Source organism: Nycticebus coucang, chromosome X (genome assembly GCF_027406575.1).
Source record: "Nycticebus coucang isolate mNycCou1 chromosome X, mNycCou1.pri, whole genome shotgun sequence".
Lineage (NCBI taxonomy): Eukaryota > Metazoa > Chordata > Mammalia > Primates > Lorisidae > Nycticebus > Nycticebus coucang.
In genome coordinates this window covers 20,542,283-20,559,829 of record NC_069804.1, presented here as the reverse complement: position 1 = coordinate 20,559,829, position 17,547 = coordinate 20,542,283, and the positions used below count along the sequence as shown (strand labels likewise).

Here is a 17,547-nt window from a genome sequence, read left to right as displayed (position 1 = left end):
AGTAGGGCGGTGCCTGTGACTCAAGGAGTAGGGCGCCGGTCCCATATGCCGGAGGTGGTGGGTTCAAACCCAGCCCCGGCCAAAAAAAAAAAAAAGAAATGAATAAGTAGAACATGGTACTAACTGCTTGTAAGAGTAGCACAAAGGGAAATGTTCAGTTGATGTATGTGAAAAAACTGAAGATACCAGCAGGTTTTTTTTTTTTTAAATAAGAAAACATAAATGACAAAAGAACCGTATGGCTTTAATTATATTTTAGGCTTTTCCTACATGGAGAAAAGTCTTCTAACTAGGATATTTAAAAATAAATGTTTCTGGAGATAAGGGACTACTAAGAACTATTCTGTGGTCTCTTTGAACCACTAGTTATAATTTTAGCAAATGAATGAACTTTCTGGAAATTATCTCAGGGTCAGTGTCATAATTCTATGACTGTTAAAGTCTCAAAGAGTCCTCTTATCCAAACAGAAAACTTCACATGTGTTCTATAAAGAACAATTGATAAACCTGATATAAACACATAGTAAAGTTTTAGAATAGACTATGATTGGGAGGAGTTTTTTTTAAATGACTAACATGAATTCTATAAAAACAAAGCATTGTAAACTGGCTTTTTTCGGGGGACAGCACCTCTAGGCTGGAAGATAAGAGTAAAGCCATAGATAGTGTGTCTTATACAGTATGAAATTTTGCACGATACCCTTATAAATAAAAATACTGTAATGTGGACTGAATAATATTGCTACTAGGGGGATCCAGATAAAAATTTTGAATGATTGAATGAAATTAACACATAAAATTTCAAATTTAATGCTGTGAGGCTCTATCCTTGGTCTTTTCTTTTTAAAATCTTGTTCTTTTAAAATGTGTTTTACTTGATCAATGAATCAGTTAAAAACATAGAAAAGATGCTTAGAATATTGTAGGATTATTCAATGATAAGAGGGATGATTAATATTATAGATAATAAAACTGAGATTCCAAATTTTGTTAAGTGTTGAATACTTCTGGGTAAAACCTGAGAAGTTAAAATTTAATAGAAATAAATATAAATATAGTTGCATTTAGATTAAAAGATAAATATGTGTCTTCTACAAATGGAACTTTACCCTGGAGGTGAGAACAATGTAACCTAGAAATTGTACCCTCATATTAATTTGAAAAGAAAAATGCTAAAAATAATAGATATGTATGGGATGCTATATATGGGTTGGTAACATTAAAGCATTATATGATCCAACAGTAAGCAGGTTAAAACTAATGTAATCATGTTAACAAAAGTATAGATAGCCATAATAGTTACAATACACTTAGCATGGGGATACTAAACAAGGTGTCTAGATGAGGGCTTCCAGGATGGTGAATTATCTAGGAATAATGTCATAGGCATAAAGGTGACTATATGCATTCAGCTCAAGAATAGGCAATATGTCTGATAACACAATTACATTGTAGAGGCTTAGATGTATACAATGTGTAGGGCACTATGGTAAGAGCAAATGCAAGGCCATTCCACTAGAGAGAAACATAAAACCTTAAGAGTTGTAAGAAGCCATCAGATTTGACACTGCAGCTAACTCAGGAATCCCTGTTGGTAGCTGGTAACTAAGCCTCTTCTTAAGCACTCTGAGTGATGAGGGGAGCCCAATAAACTTATAAGACCAGTTATTCCATTTACAGGATATAACAATTAGAATTTCCCTCATATCAATCTAAAATCAGCCTCCCTTTACCTATTATGTCTTCTGGAAGTTCAGAGGCTATCTTATCCTTCTTTCTACATTATAGGCTTTCAAATACAGTAGAATCTCTGTAAGTTGACCACCCAAGGGTCTGTAACAAACTGGTCAACATACAGAGGTGGTCAACATAAGAAACTGAGCCTACTGTACTGATATGTACATGTGGTACATGTCCAGTCTATGAAAATTAGGTCGACTTACGGAGGCAGTCAATGTAGGGAAGTGGTCAGCTACGGAGGTTATATTGTATTTCCTCTGTATTTTTCTAATTTGCAATTTTAAGATCCACAATGAATAGAAAATTGCTCAGAAGTCTGTTGTATCAATACAAGGAAAAATTTTCTAACTAAAGCTGTACAATATGAAATGCCCTGGTTTTGGAGGCAGGAGTTCTTGAGTCCCTAAATTATTCAAGCTGGGGCTCAATAACAATTCTTCAAATATATAAAGAGTGTTTCTTTTTTGGGTGGGAAGGAAGTAAAGTGCCTTAAAACTCTTAAGTTCCATGCTTAGGTAAAAGGGCTATTATTGCATATTTACATACAGCATGACACATATGCCCATTCCAATAAAAACAATTTATCTGTTAAACTAACCCTTTACCTTAATATAAAGCATTTTTAAATGAGTTCTGTAATATTTATTAGAAAGACACCATTGACAGTAACACATTAAAAAAAAGATGCTCACCAATTTGAAGAAACCTTCAAAGTTAAGGCTAACTTTTTATTTAATTCTTGAGCAAAGATATTTGGCATTTGTACAGAATTATTTTTGGAATGGAAACATTTTTTCCTACCTCTAGTGCTGAGGCACAATCCTAATTAATAAAATCCCATCATGAATCTTAAAACTCAAGATTCTAAATTAAGTGAAGGGGGCCCAGCTTTTACGTAGGGTATAAAAAGACTACAGAGTATAAAGTGAGGGGTAGGGCTTATTGTTAGAATCTCCTGAAGGACTGCATTAAAGCCACACTGATTCCAAGTTGTCCTTCTTCCCTGTTCTTTTTAGAAAAGGCATGTGAATGCCTGTGTGTTGGCATTGTTAAAGAACAACGAGAACACAGCAGAGATGCTAGAAAAAAAGGTGTAAAATTTAGATACAGTGATAACAAAGTTATGTGCTATTTTCTCTCACCAAGATCTCAAGATGTATGCTTCAAGATGTCCATTTCATAAGTTACAGAACAGACTGTAAATTAGGCCATGGAGTGGACTCAACAAACAAAATAAAAAACTTAAGAAAAAATTTATAGCAAAAAGAACCAATAAGATCATAAATGAGAACATTTGGAGGTCTTAAGGGAATAGATCTTAGGAATTAAATCAACATATTCTACAGATAATTTATCAAAAGCAAAATAGCACAGTAAAAATAACAGATTCAAAATCATGGAAGATTAAAGATTTCAAATGTGGAAATAAACAATAAACTGTTTAAAATGTTAAGCCTCCTGTAACATTTTAAACAGTTTTTCATGGAAAGGAGAAAAGGAAGGGGGACTGGTGTGCTCTCACCTAATGTACACAACGTTAGGATATACAGCATACCCTGTGGATGAAGGGCTCAACTCCAACTTGAACTTTACCTCAGAAATGCAAACAATGTAATCTAATCATTTGTACCTTCATATTAATTTCAATAAAAAATGTTGAGGTTCAAATTTCTAAGATAGATAATCAAAATACAGTACAATTTTCTTTATTGCTCTGCTAATATTCCCTATAATAGATTTTTCTGATAATCAAATTCCATAATGGTTGTACTGTAAAATTAGGAAGCACCTTTTCAGTTATCAGAGAAATATTAATCTATAGTCAGTATAGTACAATGTTCTTTTCACTTATTTTTAGACATCTGATTTGTGTTAATCAGTACAGCTGAGTAACTAGAAAGCATTTTCCCTGCCATAATGTTTAAAGGAATCAGCCAAATCAGAAATAGCTCTTAAAGTGATTTCATCTGATTCTAACCAGTCTCATAAATTTTGCATAAGTGATGACAAGTACCTTAAAATGAAAAATAAAATTTCTTGTACCATCTTTCAAAGAATCATTTTTATAAAATTACAAATTGGTTACTAGGGAAAATTATTGGCAGAAAGTAACAAAGATGTTGCCTATTTTCAATTATGTGCTCTGTTCCATGTTATCAGAAAGAAATATCTGTCTCATTTCCTAAAGATAATTTGCAAATTTCTATTGTAAGGAGAATTATAGAAGAACTAGATATTCCCTTAACATGGTACCTGGCATGTAGAAAATGAGTAATAAATGCCTGCTGAATGAATGAATACATGCTTAGAACTGATTATATATTGATACAGAGAACTAAAATTATAATACAGAGATTTAGTTTATATTTTAGTAGCCAAATCTAGATATTGAAATGTTAGGACTCCATGATCAAGAATGTTAAGGAATTTATAGCTCTGGAATGAATCACTGAGTTTGATAACTGTAAGTCTTATTTTCAATTATTCTAAAATTTCTGTGAAATAATCCATAAAGTTATTTATTGACATACTTTGTGTTTGTAATAGAAATAAATATACCTGAAATTGTCACATTACATCCCAGAGACAAGAACCTTCTAGAATTTATCAAATATGAGGTTTAAATATTAAAATACTTTTAAACATCAAATGCTACTTTTCCATTTAAAAATATAATCATGGGCCCCTTTTCCTTATTAAATGACATATTAATGGGAGTATTTACTCACTAAAGGAAAAAATTCTGTGTATGATAGATTGAGCTATTACAATCACATATTAGGCCAAGATGTGCCTGTGGCTAAAGATAAGAAAGTCTAAGTGGCCAGAAGAAAGGAACTACCCTATTTTCCCGAAAATAAGACAGTGTCTTATTTTAAGGTGTGCCCCCAAAGATGCGCTAGGTCTTATTTTCAGGGGACGTCTTATCGTTCCTGTAAGTAGGTCTTATTTTTGGAGGATGTCTTATTTTCGAGGAAACAAGGTAGTTGTAAACATGGAAAAAAAAACGAGGAAAGTATTTTAGTAGAAGGTGTAGTGTTTCATAACTTGAAGACAAACTGATCACCAGACTCAGTGGCTCTGGAGCCCATGTCTGAAGTTTTTCTGGCCTTTGAAGGCCAGACTTTTTTCTTTTTTTCTAATTTGCTCTGGCTTAGCTGTTTTCATCACAGAGCTTTGGGATAAGCTGCCAGTACTAGGAAGATCTCCATAAAGAAGGCTGGGCAAAATTCATACAGCACTGAGGCATTAGGCAAGTGGGTAAGAGAGTTTTTGACATTTCAGTCTACGTTTGTGTGGGGGGTGTGGAGGACCATGGACTTACAGCCATTCTCCTTCCATCATTTTTGAGAGGGCTATCTGTTGCATTTCCTAGAGTAATAAATTCTGGGATTGGGGCTTGGTTCTGAGGTGATTATCTCACCAATCGTTGCTTATGTTACAAACTGAGGCTACATCAAGAAAGTTTCAGAGAAAAAAACACTATCTGAGAATCAAGTAAACCATGCTTTACCTCCCTACTCATATTGAGTTATAAGAAAAAGATACGAGAAGAATAAATTCATTCCAGAATTGACTTTTTAAACTTTACTGTAGACAATAGTTAACTCTGTAGAATAAGGAGAGATGGTTGCTTTGTAATTTCATCACTGCATTATTTACTTATTTTGTAATAAACAAGTTATTACTTTTGAATTCAACAACAAAAGAAGAATATGGGGAAATTAAAAAACGTCCAAGGTATGTTTTATGGTACAATCCTATTATATCTCAACCTACCAGCCTGTCACTATAGGAGGTAAATTTTGTATGTTGAGGAACAAAAATGAGGCATGTGTGACCTTCAGCTTGCTCTGGTGTGAGGAAGGTAAAAAGGGACTGAATTTAGGTTAGGTTCTTATACGATAAGCTAGAAAGCACTTACTGAGAAACTGACAATATGCTATTACTGAGCTAAAGAAAAGTAGGTTGCTTTTTTGGTATGTGAAAATAATAACAGGTAACAGTATGGCTGAATCTGATCATCTTTCTTAGTCAAAAATCATGGAAATCATAACATGTCTTACCTATGCTACTGAGGGGTTGTCATCTTTTTACTTCTTATTCTAGCCATATTTTCTGCTGGTGTTACTTTGTAGCATCTAGAATTCATTTTTTGTCATTTAAAATCGGCTTCATTACTTATTAATGCTTTTGAGATTATTTTCCTGGCTGATGCGGGGCTATTGGTTATTTGCTAAGGTACAAATTTCAATTTCAACACTTTTTACAAAACTAATTAGGATGAAGCTAGGTGATGGACAACTTCCAAGGGAGACCCAGGGCTGTAAACCAAGCCCTGGTAGTGATTTTAGTTAGCTTTCCTGCTACAGGGAGTGGATTTTGTTGAGAAGGACAACTGTCAATAGGTGCTGGAAGATCTGGTTTCTAACTGATTTATGACAATGAACTAGTCATTTGACATGTCATATTCTTTGAGGCCTTAATCTTTGAAATGGGAGTAAAACAGGAGGAAAATGGTTTCAACCATAGAGAATGTGACTATAAAAGAGTCATAATGCAAAAAGAAGTAATGCTAGTTATTAGTGTCTCAGTTTTGTGTTCGTCAGCATAAAGAGGGTATGCTGAACACATGCTCTCTCTCCCTTTACAAAATATGGAAAACAAAGAACTCTGCAATGTTTGACTCCTGTTTTATGTCACATGATGGAAAAAACAATAACTAGCTCCATTATATAATAAAATGGAAAAGAAGTTAGTTCAAAAGGGGTTAGCTATTATTCATTCACTCATTTACTCATTTAGTAGTGCCTGGCCTCCTATGGGCAATGGACCACGTTAGGTGTTGGGTGTACAAGCCAGGAATAAAATCCCTGGATGGAAAATGAATCAGTGAACAATATTTAATACTATACTCATAGTGATAAAACAGGGTAATGATACCAGAGGATAAATGGTAGTGGGAGGGGCAGCTGAGTCAGACTGGGTGTCAGGGAAGGACTCTCTGAGGAGAAAATATTTGAATCGAGACTTTATTAGCAAAATTTACAAATAAATATTTCAGGAAATATATCTGATAAGGTTACTGCTATTTGGACTATAAGGTCTCTTTTGAGTTCTTAAATCTCCAAAGGCAAAAAGGAAAGGAGTAGTGAGTGAAAAGAATGTAAAATGAGAGATATTTCTATTGTAGCTCCTAGAACACAGCTAATATGTTAGCTTGAAACATGCACAATTGCTGATATTTCACTGTTTTGACCTTCACAAGCAGCATTTCATATGGTTCAACTCAATGTCTGGAACTGAACAAAGACAGGCTATGTAGTTAAGTACACATTATTTAATGATGTTTGCTGGGCCTAATTCATTATTTAAGTATTATAATTACCCTCTTTGCCTGAATCCAAATCTACATAAAATCAATATACAATTATGTAATTCTAACATTTATTGCACAAACTTACAATGTGACAGATACAGATACTAAGTGATCTTTGACATTACCTCATTGAATCCTCATACAACTCCAAAACCAAGGTACTATTATCACGTTAATTTAACAATGAAGTGATTGAGGTTCAGAGGTGTTAAATAACTTGATTAATCATACCACTTGTAAGTGGCAGAGTGACAAAGCAATGATTTGACTGAAAAAATGTCTCCAGAGACTATACTCTAAGCTAGGAGCATTTATTGTCTATAGGAATATGCACTTACTCATTTCACAAGATAACAATAATTCTATCAAATTTACTATATTTTCAAGGTTACATAATACTTATCTCCTCTTTTCTATATTTAAAATTTCAACAGTGCCAAAACTTTTATTTATTTTTTTGCAGTTTTTGGCTCGGGCTGGGCTCCAATCTGCCATCCCCAGTATATGGGGCCGGCGCCCTACTCCTTGAGCCACAGGCACTGCCCACAGGGCCAAAACTTTTAAATGAGGTGAAGTGATCTTGGGCATGTGTCTGTATATACATATTACAAGAGTGAAACATTGAACAAATGTATTTGATGACACATATACAGATAATAGAACTGCTCATGCAGAAAATAATGACAAACAGTTTGGCACATTTCTTTTCTTTATGATCTTAAAAATAAATCAAGGTTTGTCTAAACTATGTATAATTATATTTCCCTTGCCATTTATTTAGGCATGGACATGGAATGGAACCTTGGTCAATGAAATCTGGAGATAAGTCTACTGAAGGATCCAGGGAAAGTTTCCCTTGATCTCAGAAAAAAAAGCTAAAAATTGGGCCTGGTCTCTAGCTTTTTGAATGTTGTCTTATGAGAACTGATGCTTGGAGATGTTGGCATGACAGAAAAGTCAACTGAGAGTTCTCACGCTGGTGAGCCATGAAATGCACCACAGAATAGCCTTATTCAGAATTCAATCTTTTAGTGTTTAATGTCTCTGTTATGTTTTTAACATCATATTTCTTCAGAATCAGACAATATAACATTAAAATTATATTTACCTTTATATTTTTCTGTTTTTGTAAATGTATACTTGTCACAAAATCAGCCAAAATTGGTGCTCTCAACTTCACAGAAGTGACATATTTAGGTTCTCTGCTATTTTTTTCTGACTTTATCACAAGTCTTTTTATTCACATTGCTCATATCCTTTTCCCTCTACTCCTTTTTAGACCTGAGCTATTTCAGATATTTTTGATGATTATGCTCTTTTAAATTCTTTGTGCGTGTGAACAACTTACCTTGACAAAAAAAAAACACTGAAAGATGTTGCAACATTTTTATTTGTTCTTTTTTGAATATGAAGAACACTAGTTCATATTCTGAGAATATCTTCTCCTTTCCCACATTATCTTCTACCTGAATGTTCTTAAAAAAATAAAAATCATGCCAGGCATGGTGGCTCACACCTATAATCCTAGCACTTTGGGAGGCCAAGGCTGGTGGGCTGCTTGAGCTCAGGAGATTGAGACTAGCCTGAGCAAGAGTGAGACCCTGTCTCTACTAAAAATAGAAAAACTGAGGCAAGAGGAACACTTGAGCTGAAGAGTTTGAGGTTGCTGTGCTATGACATCAAGGCACTCTACCCAGGGCCAGAATAGGATTATGTCTCAAAAAAAAAAAAAAAAAAATCAGCTCCTCAGCACCTGTAGCTCAAGTGGCTAAGGCCCAGCCACATACACCAGAGCTGGTGGGTTTGAATCCAGCCGGGGCCCGCCAAACAACAATGACAACTACAACCAAAAAACAGCCAGGCGTTGTGGCAGGTGCATGCAGTCCCAGCCACTTGGGAGGCCAAGATAAGAGAATCACTTAAGCCCAGGAGTTGGAGGTTGCTGTAAGTTGTGATGCCACAGCAGTCTACCCAGGGTGACAGCTGGAGGCTCTGTCTCAAAAAAAAAAGAAAAAATCATGGCCTTTAGAAAATATTCAGAAAACTACTCCAGAATCATAAAATTGACTGAAGAGGATTAATGTATCTTCTGTACTATATTGGCAGTCCTTATCTAGCCTCTTTGCCTAGATAACTTAAGATATTAGGCTACTGAGGTGCATATTCTGTGTATTTCCTAAGTTATTATTATTTTTTCTTTTTTTGAGACAGAATCTCACTTTGTTGCCCTTGATTGAGTGCCTTGGTGTCATACCTCACAGCAACCTCCAACTCTTGTGCTCAAGCGATTCTCTTGCCTCAGCCTCCCAAGTAGCTGGGACTACAGGCGCCTGCCACAATGCCTGGCTATTTTTAGAGATGAGATCTCGCTCTGGCTCAGGCTGGTCTTGAACCTGTGAGCTCAGGCAATCCACCCGCCTCGGCCTCCCAAGTGCTAAGATTACAGGTGTGAGCCATGGCACCCAGCCAGTTATTAATAGTGTGAAAATGATGTTAGAGTAAAAAAATAACTTCACATACTAAAAAATAAAAATTTAAAATATTTTTTTTAGCAGATCTCATTCTGAAAGTGTCACTAATATCTCAGCCATATAACCTAACATGTACAGTAGCTACAAGGTAATAGATTTTATCCCTCCTTCCTGCTCCCCAAAGACCTAGGTTTTGCTTTAGATTTCTAAGACCAAGTTAACTATATGTATAAAGTAAGTGAGAATACTAGTAGGTAATCTCCAAGACAATTAAAAAGAGAACATTATAATTTCTTTGAGTAAATGAAGGCACCGAGAATGTGTTAGCTAGGGAAGAGCACCCTTAACAGCTACTAAGGGGGAAATCATCAGGATTAAAGCTTTTGAAAACATCTGAATTGTCTAGTATGTGCAACAAAGGGAGATATTCTAAGCTGACTTCAAAATGTAATAACTAAAATAGTACTTTAATGTTATTGCATATGATTTCTGAATGAAGTATATCTTTATATTTTGTCTCATACTTTAAGGATTTATACTCCTTGAACGTTGTGTAGGCTGACCTAACACATTATTTATTTATTTTGGCTGGGGCTGGGTTTGAACCCACCACTTCCGGCACATGGGGCTGGTGCCCTACCCCTTTGAGCCACAGGCGCTGCCCCATAACACATTATTTAATTTAACTGAGGTATTATAAGGCCCATATCTAGCAGAGTTTGGAACTGCTAATTGGGATAATAGGAAATTACTTGTCTTCTCCCAAATGCCAGTGAAGTAGGTCAAGATAATTAATATGCAAGCTGACTTTTCAGTCAAAGGAAAACAAGACAGGTCTCATCTGTGTACTTTTAGTACCATCCATTTCAGACTAAAATGAGTTCAGCCTGAGAAAAATCACAGTATGACTCAGTTAAATAACTGAATTTCAAAATAAGACAAAAGGTAGTTCAACCATGAGAACACAGATTGAAGTCTGCTCTAAGGAAGGCTAAATTTACACTTCATAAGCAAGGCCAAATTCCACTTCCATAAGGAAAGTGAAAAACATCTAGGGCATAGATTTAGGTACATCTCGCTTCTTCCATTGCTCTGTAAGCTCATAAAAACTGCATCATATATATCATATTATATAAGGTAAGGTAAAATGTAAATAAGAAAGAAGTTTGGTTGATGACATAATTCTTTACCCTTAAGACAGATTAGACAGACTATATTTTTATATTTTCTTCCACCACTCCTTTCAACCACTTGCCTGATGCTTCCTATTTTTAATTTCTTGGTAAGCTGAGAAAAATGTTTGGAGCTAGTTAAACTTATCTCCTCTGCAGTTCTGTACTCGATTAGTACAAATTCATCTTGGTAGGTCAAACTGAATGTTGGCCTCGAGCAGGACGGTTAGGAACACATCACTACTGGACTTTGATTTTTACAAGCACAGGTTTGCCTGCTGACCTGCACAGCAGCACAGTGAGTGCTGTATTGGAGGGCACACATGTAAGTCTGAGGCTAATGTAGCAGCCATGGCTTTGTTCCTGTGTATATTTTTGCTTTGCTGATGTAACATCAAGCGGCTTGACTTGGTGTCCCAATGGCTAATCCAGGGCAGCCACGGATATGATATCCCTTAACTAGATTTTAAATACTGTTTTGAAAACACTGGTTTTTAAAGCTGAAGCTTCTCAAATGAAATGATCATCAAACTGCACACTCCTAAATTTTAGGACAGCAATGTAGAAAAGATATCATAAGAAAGGTGAACATATATTCCATTGAATAAGAAGTATCTTCCAGGCAAGTATGACATGTACTCCTCTATTTAGAACGGTATGAAGTATAGGAAGACATCCAATGGTAAGGTTTATGGAAAACTAGAAAGAATTAGGGACTGAAAGTGCAAGCCACCTTCAGTGAAACAGATCCGACTAAAATAGCATGAACTGCCCCACAATTTTGAATTGTAAAGACAAATGTACAATATCAAATTTACTGACACACTTACTAGGGTTTTTATGCCTTATCACAACTATTTTACAAAGAGAGAGCCTGCTGAAAAAGATGGCAAGTAACCTACCCATTTAACTCATTCTAAATGTGAAGGAAAAACCCACCAACTCAGGAGTGCATCTGTATGACTAAAAATAAATCCAATCTATAAAATAACAAAAAAGAGACTCCAGAAAAAAAAAATCAAAAGCCATCTAACTAGAGATGCTCTTTGGGCTATTGGGAACCTGAAGGCAGGGTCAAGCCCAGTGCTGTGTTTTCCCTTCATGTCCTAGCACACACTTGCTCCTTTCTAGTCCTCCCTTAGACAATGACCAGAATGAACTGACTGTCATGTGCCTGGCTTATCTGAAACAGGACAGCATTAGTGACTTGACCCATAGGAATGATGGAATGTTTTCTAAACAGAATTCTCCATTCAGAGGGCTATGTCTAATTTCAACACAGTTTATTTTAAAATGGCTGAGATAAACCTCACATACTTAGTTATAGCAGTTATGTAGGACATGAATGATATTCAAAAAAAAGTTTCTAAGTCATCTTCAGTTAAATTTTAGAAAATACTTGAAATTTTGGTAATCATTAGAATTTAAAACATGTATTATTATGCTTTCCAGAACTTTCTATAGAGGTCTAACATGGCTCCTAAATATTTCTTCCTTAAGATTCTTCCATACTCTCCAGTAGAAATGAATGTTGGGGCTACTTAGCAGGTAATGAATGGTAATTACTTTTCCTGCATCAACAATATACCTTTTATAATGTTTCTCATGTAGACTATGGCTAAAATATACTTCATATGGAAGCTGATTCAGCATATGAATTTTATAAGGAATTATTGTATTTTATTGGTAGAAGATTTAATTCTCATTAAATAATGCAATGAAGATTCATTGAATCTAAGAGGATATGAATATGAATATGAATATGATATTCTCTTGTCAGTAATTTCCAAGTGACTATTATTTTAACCAAGCCAAGCCTTACATTGACTTGGGGGTCCTGACCTATTGTAACCTTTGAACTTTGTGTTGTTTTTCCAGATGTGATAAAGAATGTACTAATACTTTATATCCTGTAATTAAAGACCTGTATATTTGCAAAATAGGCTGAAAGTTGCATTCTGTTTGTATCCTTTAAAAAGATCAGTTTAATGTCCTACAGCACCAAATCAGTAATTGTGGTTTCACCATTGGCTGTTGTCTGCACTGTGGTTCAGACTATATTTTCAATTTAGAGACACAAACAGTTTTATACTACTTCTTCCATACTATTTTTTTTTTTTGCATTTTATGATCAGAACTTATAGCCAAACCTAGATTTTCTTTCTAACTAAAATAGCAACGTTATATAGACTTTCCCTTTAACTAGCTTGGGTTTCTGGACTGATGTAGCACATCAGTTATAAACAGATGTTTGTTATGACATGTTGAATAAGGAACTTGACAACTAGAAAGCATATTCTTACTGCTTATAAGACAGAGAGTTTCTTAATTGGCATCTCTCTTAAGAGTTGATTCACATAAATTGAATACATACCAAGAAAGTAGATGAATGCTTTAGGCAAACTGGTTTCTAGAAACAAGTTCAGCTACTTGAGTTGACAGAAATGCTATGTGAAATCTCCCCTTGGAAAAACTGTCTTTTGACAGTGAAAAGGGAAGATATATTTGTGTATGTGTAGGAGTGGATGGGTGTATCTGTCTCTGTGTCTGTGTATTCACTTATTCAATCAAGGCTCTGCTAACACCCTACTTGAAGCATTTATAGTTTCTTTGCCCAACTCAGGAAGCAACCACTGTGGGCCAACAAGATGATGCATGCAAGTGAGGAAAAAGTGGATAAGAGAAGGAAGAAAAAAATGAATACCATTAACTTTAAAAAGCAAATGGGAAGTTGGAAAAAAGTTTGTTTGCTCCAGATGTGGGTGTCCTGTGATACAAGCTTCATTACTCATCATTTTTTTCCCAAGTTAGTGAAGTTCTGTAAGTAGGACACCAAGGGAGACTAAGTTACCATTCAGCAAGATCACTATTTTAAGAAAAAAAGGGAAACAAAATTCTATTTTCTTTAGATAAGAAGTTTGAAGAGGTGAGGACTTAGTGTACGTAAGCTAAAAATCTCCAGAAACATACTTACTTTTTTCTCCTATGCTTTCCCCTGCTGCCTCCCCTTCCTCCTCCTCCTCCTCCTCCTCTTCCTCCACCTCTGGGGGTTGCACGTCATCCTGTGGGTCACAGGCACTAATTGGTGCATTCAGACAGCAGTGGTTGAACCCGCTATCTCGAGGCAGAGTAAAACTTCGAGGCTTGCCCCCGTTTCCATTTAGCACTTGCATCCTCTCACTCTCAGCTAAGGGGTATGGCCCATAGTGATCTTGTAGGTGGCACTTCTGAGTTGGAAGGGTGGACTGCCTCCTGTGCTCTGGGGAGATGGCCGTGGAGTCAGAGAAGACTGAATCCTCCAGGGGCAGAGTCTGAAGATAGTGTAAGCCTGAACTGGTCAGTGGTGTCTCAATTAAATCCTGCCAGGAGCGGCGCTGACTGGCTGTCTTGCGAATGGGGGACACTGCACTGCTCCCAGTTACTTCCTGGCGAAACTCCTCATGGGAAGACTGAGACTGAGAAGTCTCTGTGGAGGAAAGCCGGCTGTGTTTTGCTTCCACATAAGGACTGGCACAACTCATCTGTGGAAAGAAGCCTCTGCTTAGTCTCTATTAAAATAACAGAACACTTTATTTCCAAGTAATGCATTTGTTTTTCACCAGGTAATATTTAAGTGGATGAACTTGTACAAAGTCAAGTTAATGATTAGGCAAATTTGCACATGTCTCAAAGTTAGGCTGCAGTTTACATTTTAAGAGACAGAGAGATGGATGTATTGAAATGCAGCTATATTAGGCTCTCATGAAAAATATGACATATTAATGTGAAGTTCCATAGTGGAAGTATGAGAAAATGTGCTTACATGAGAAAGATTCAGCAACTAAAAACATCTCAAAGGTTTAAAATTTCTATGTATTTTGAAATTCTGAATAAGTATTTCCCTTGGATTCATATTTCTGGATTTTATGTAGCTTGGGTGTGAGGACAAAGAGAATCTTTTAGAACAAGTTGCTTATAAACAGAACTCTTTCTCTTCTTCATAGGGGAATGCCTGCTCCTGTGGGTGCCACAATGAAGCTGTAGGATGCTCTTCTCAATTCTATGGCACTTTCTAGAGGGTTAAAAATGTAGGCAGCATGAGATTATAGCCTTCTGGGGATTAGCATTAGACTTGCGCATAGATACTTGGCAGGTATATAAACACAAAAGAAAATGGAATAATTTTATCCTTAGAATTTAAAGTTTGGGAATATATGTTATAGCACAAAGTACAACTCAGAAAAAAGACTGGTATCAAGTAAACACTAAATACTTGCAGGTACTGAAGTGCCACAAGCCTTACTCTAGAATTTGGGGGCGAAAATAGCAGTGCAGTCTTCTGTCTAGCAGGAGGAGTTTGATTTGCTAAATATGATCATTACAAATGGGGCTGAGGTGGTGGCCAGGACAAGCCTGGGTAGGGTGAAGGTGCATGCCTCTCCTTCTGGTAAAGGCGAAGTTGCTTGGCATCTTCTGTGGGAGTTACCTTTCCACGTGTTAACAATAAAGTGAATAGTTTCCTTCTTAAAAATTCATAGGTGCTATATTTAAAGAGTTGTTTAGTGAAGCTGCAGTTTCCCTTTCTTCCTCTTTTATAAATAATTTTTAAGGAATTATTCAGATCCTAATGTTTTAGGAAAAGAGGAAAAATATGAATTGCCCCACTGGAGTAATACAGAGGTTGAATTAGATTGGCTGTTGTCACTTAAATCCAGCTTTCTTTTTTTTTTGGAGACAGAATCTCACTCTGTTGCCTTAGGCAGAGTAACGTGCCATCATAGTTCACAGGGACCTCAAAATGTTGGGCTCAAGAGGCCCTCTTGCCTCAGTGTCTTGAGTAGCTGGAACTATAGGCACGTACCATGATGCCTGGCTAGTTTTTATATTTTTAGTAGAGATAAGAGCTTGCTCTTGCTCAGGTGCACCCCACCTCAGCTTCTATTTCTTTCTGGAAGACTCAGTCTCAAGACAGGCAGAATTGATTCTTATGGTGATATGACGATGGAACATCCTGTCTAAAGTGGAACACTACTAGGTCAGGCACGGTGGCTCACGCCTATAATCCTAGCACTTAGGGAGGCCAAGGTGGGTGGATTGTCTGAGCTCAGAAGTTCAATACCAGCCTGAGCAACAGTGAGACTCTGTCTCTAAAAAATAGCCAGGTGACCAGCTGCTTGGGAGGCTGAGGCAGGAGAATCGCGTAGGCCCAAGAGTTGGAGGTTGCTGTGAGCTGTGTGACGCCACGGCACTCTACCGAGGGCGGTACAGTGAGATTCTGTCTCTACAAAAAAAAAAAAAGAAAAATAAAAAAGAGAAAAAAAGGAAAAGAAAAAGAAGAGAAAAAAAAAATAGCCAGGTGTTATGGTGGGTACCTGTAGTCCTAGCTACTTGGGAAGCTGAGAAAAAGAGGATCATTTGAGCCCAAGAGTTTGAGGTTGCTGTGAGCTATGATGTTATAGCACTCTGAGGGCAACAAAGTAAGACTCTGTCTCAAAAAAAAAAAAAAAAAAAGGAACACTACTGAGATATGCTTGGTGAATTCTGATGGGAAATGAACATAAAGTGGGATAGTCTCAAGAAAACCAGGACATCTATTTACCCTATTAAAAGATCACAGTACAGTCTACACACAGAGTAATTTACAGAGGGTTAAACCAGACCACATGGCTGTCTAAAAAGCTATATGCCCAAACATTCTCAATTCAGATATAATATAATTTTTATGAGTTGCTTCTAAAGGACATAGGAATGAATTATTAGTATGGAATGGGTAAAGTCAATATTTTCTAAAAATCCTTTTTGTGGTTGATGTCTCCATGAAGGCTACTTTGACTGAAACAGTACATATTTTTTAATAAAACTGGACAGATGCTTTTTCTTCAGACTCTTTGGTGACTGTGTCTGATTAAATATTCTATGTGTACTTAAAATTTTTTTTCCTTACTGAGCTCCTAATTCTCTTTTCCTCTAAGAAACCTGAGGTTTGACATGCAATCCACTACATTTTTTTTTTTAACATACAAAGGTATGTTTCGGGTCGAAGAATTTGGTGATATATTAAGTATATTCCTGTTGTTAACTTACAGAGGGAGGCCGCGGGTATGTATCATAGGGAGGTGGTGGGCTGTCTTGTTTTGGTGTTGATGGAGTATCTGCTTCTTCCTTGTCACTCTCACTCCAGTAATCTGAAAATTCACACATGGATACATCACATTCTATTAAATGTTTTTAGCCAGTTTTTAGGAACATACATTACCATTTAACAAAAACAAATTTAAATTCCACTTCTATACCATACGCCCCAGTACTCTTCTAGCCCGGGCTCACCAACTTTTATCTTCAATTGGGTTTTGAGGAGAAAGGAAGAGTACAATTACCTAATTCCAACCTTCTAACCTCCTCTTAAAGCAAATGATTACATGCAGCTCCAAGTATAATTTTAGAGAATTAAGAAAAAGACAGTGCATAAGCCATATCAGGTATAGGGTGCTTTAGGTTTCAGGTCAAATTAATCTGAAGCTTCAATAATGAATGACACCACATAATAACTTAAAGGTATATCATTTTATCCTAAAGATGAATACTCAGGTAAAAACAATACATACATTACTGTACACCTGTACAGATAAAAACAGCTTCAAAAATAATGTTCTCAATTCTCTTCTCTGGCTTGAATTCATTGGTTATCTAACAATCACTGTTTCCAGAGTCATGCTGACACGAATCTCTATAACACCATACTCCCACCTCTTTGTGAAAACACATGGCAAACCCTGATTCTTGCCAAATGCAAAAGGGCAAATCT

The 17,547-nt window shown here is 36.2% G+C and overlaps 1 protein-coding gene across 7 annotated transcripts in view; it reads right to left on the bottom strand.

The window, feature by feature from the left end:
* CNKSR2 (connector enhancer of kinase suppressor of Ras 2) overlaps positions 1–17,547 on the bottom strand; it is a 330,879-nt gene that overhangs the window by 28,431 nt on the left and 284,901 nt on the right. For 6 of the 7 annotated variants that reach the window (XM_053580413.1, XM_053580414.1, XM_053580415.1 and 3 more), the window contains 2 exons: positions 16,827–16,927; positions 13,738–14,284 (listed from right to left, as the gene is read on the bottom strand). In XM_053580413.1, coding sequence (XP_053436388.1) covers positions 13,738–14,284; positions 16,827–16,927 — 648 coding nt within the window. Of the gene's footprint in view, positions 1–13,729; positions 14,285–16,826; positions 16,928–17,547 lie in introns of all 7 variants that reach the window. The other variant, XM_053580417.1, reaches the window with a different exon arrangement.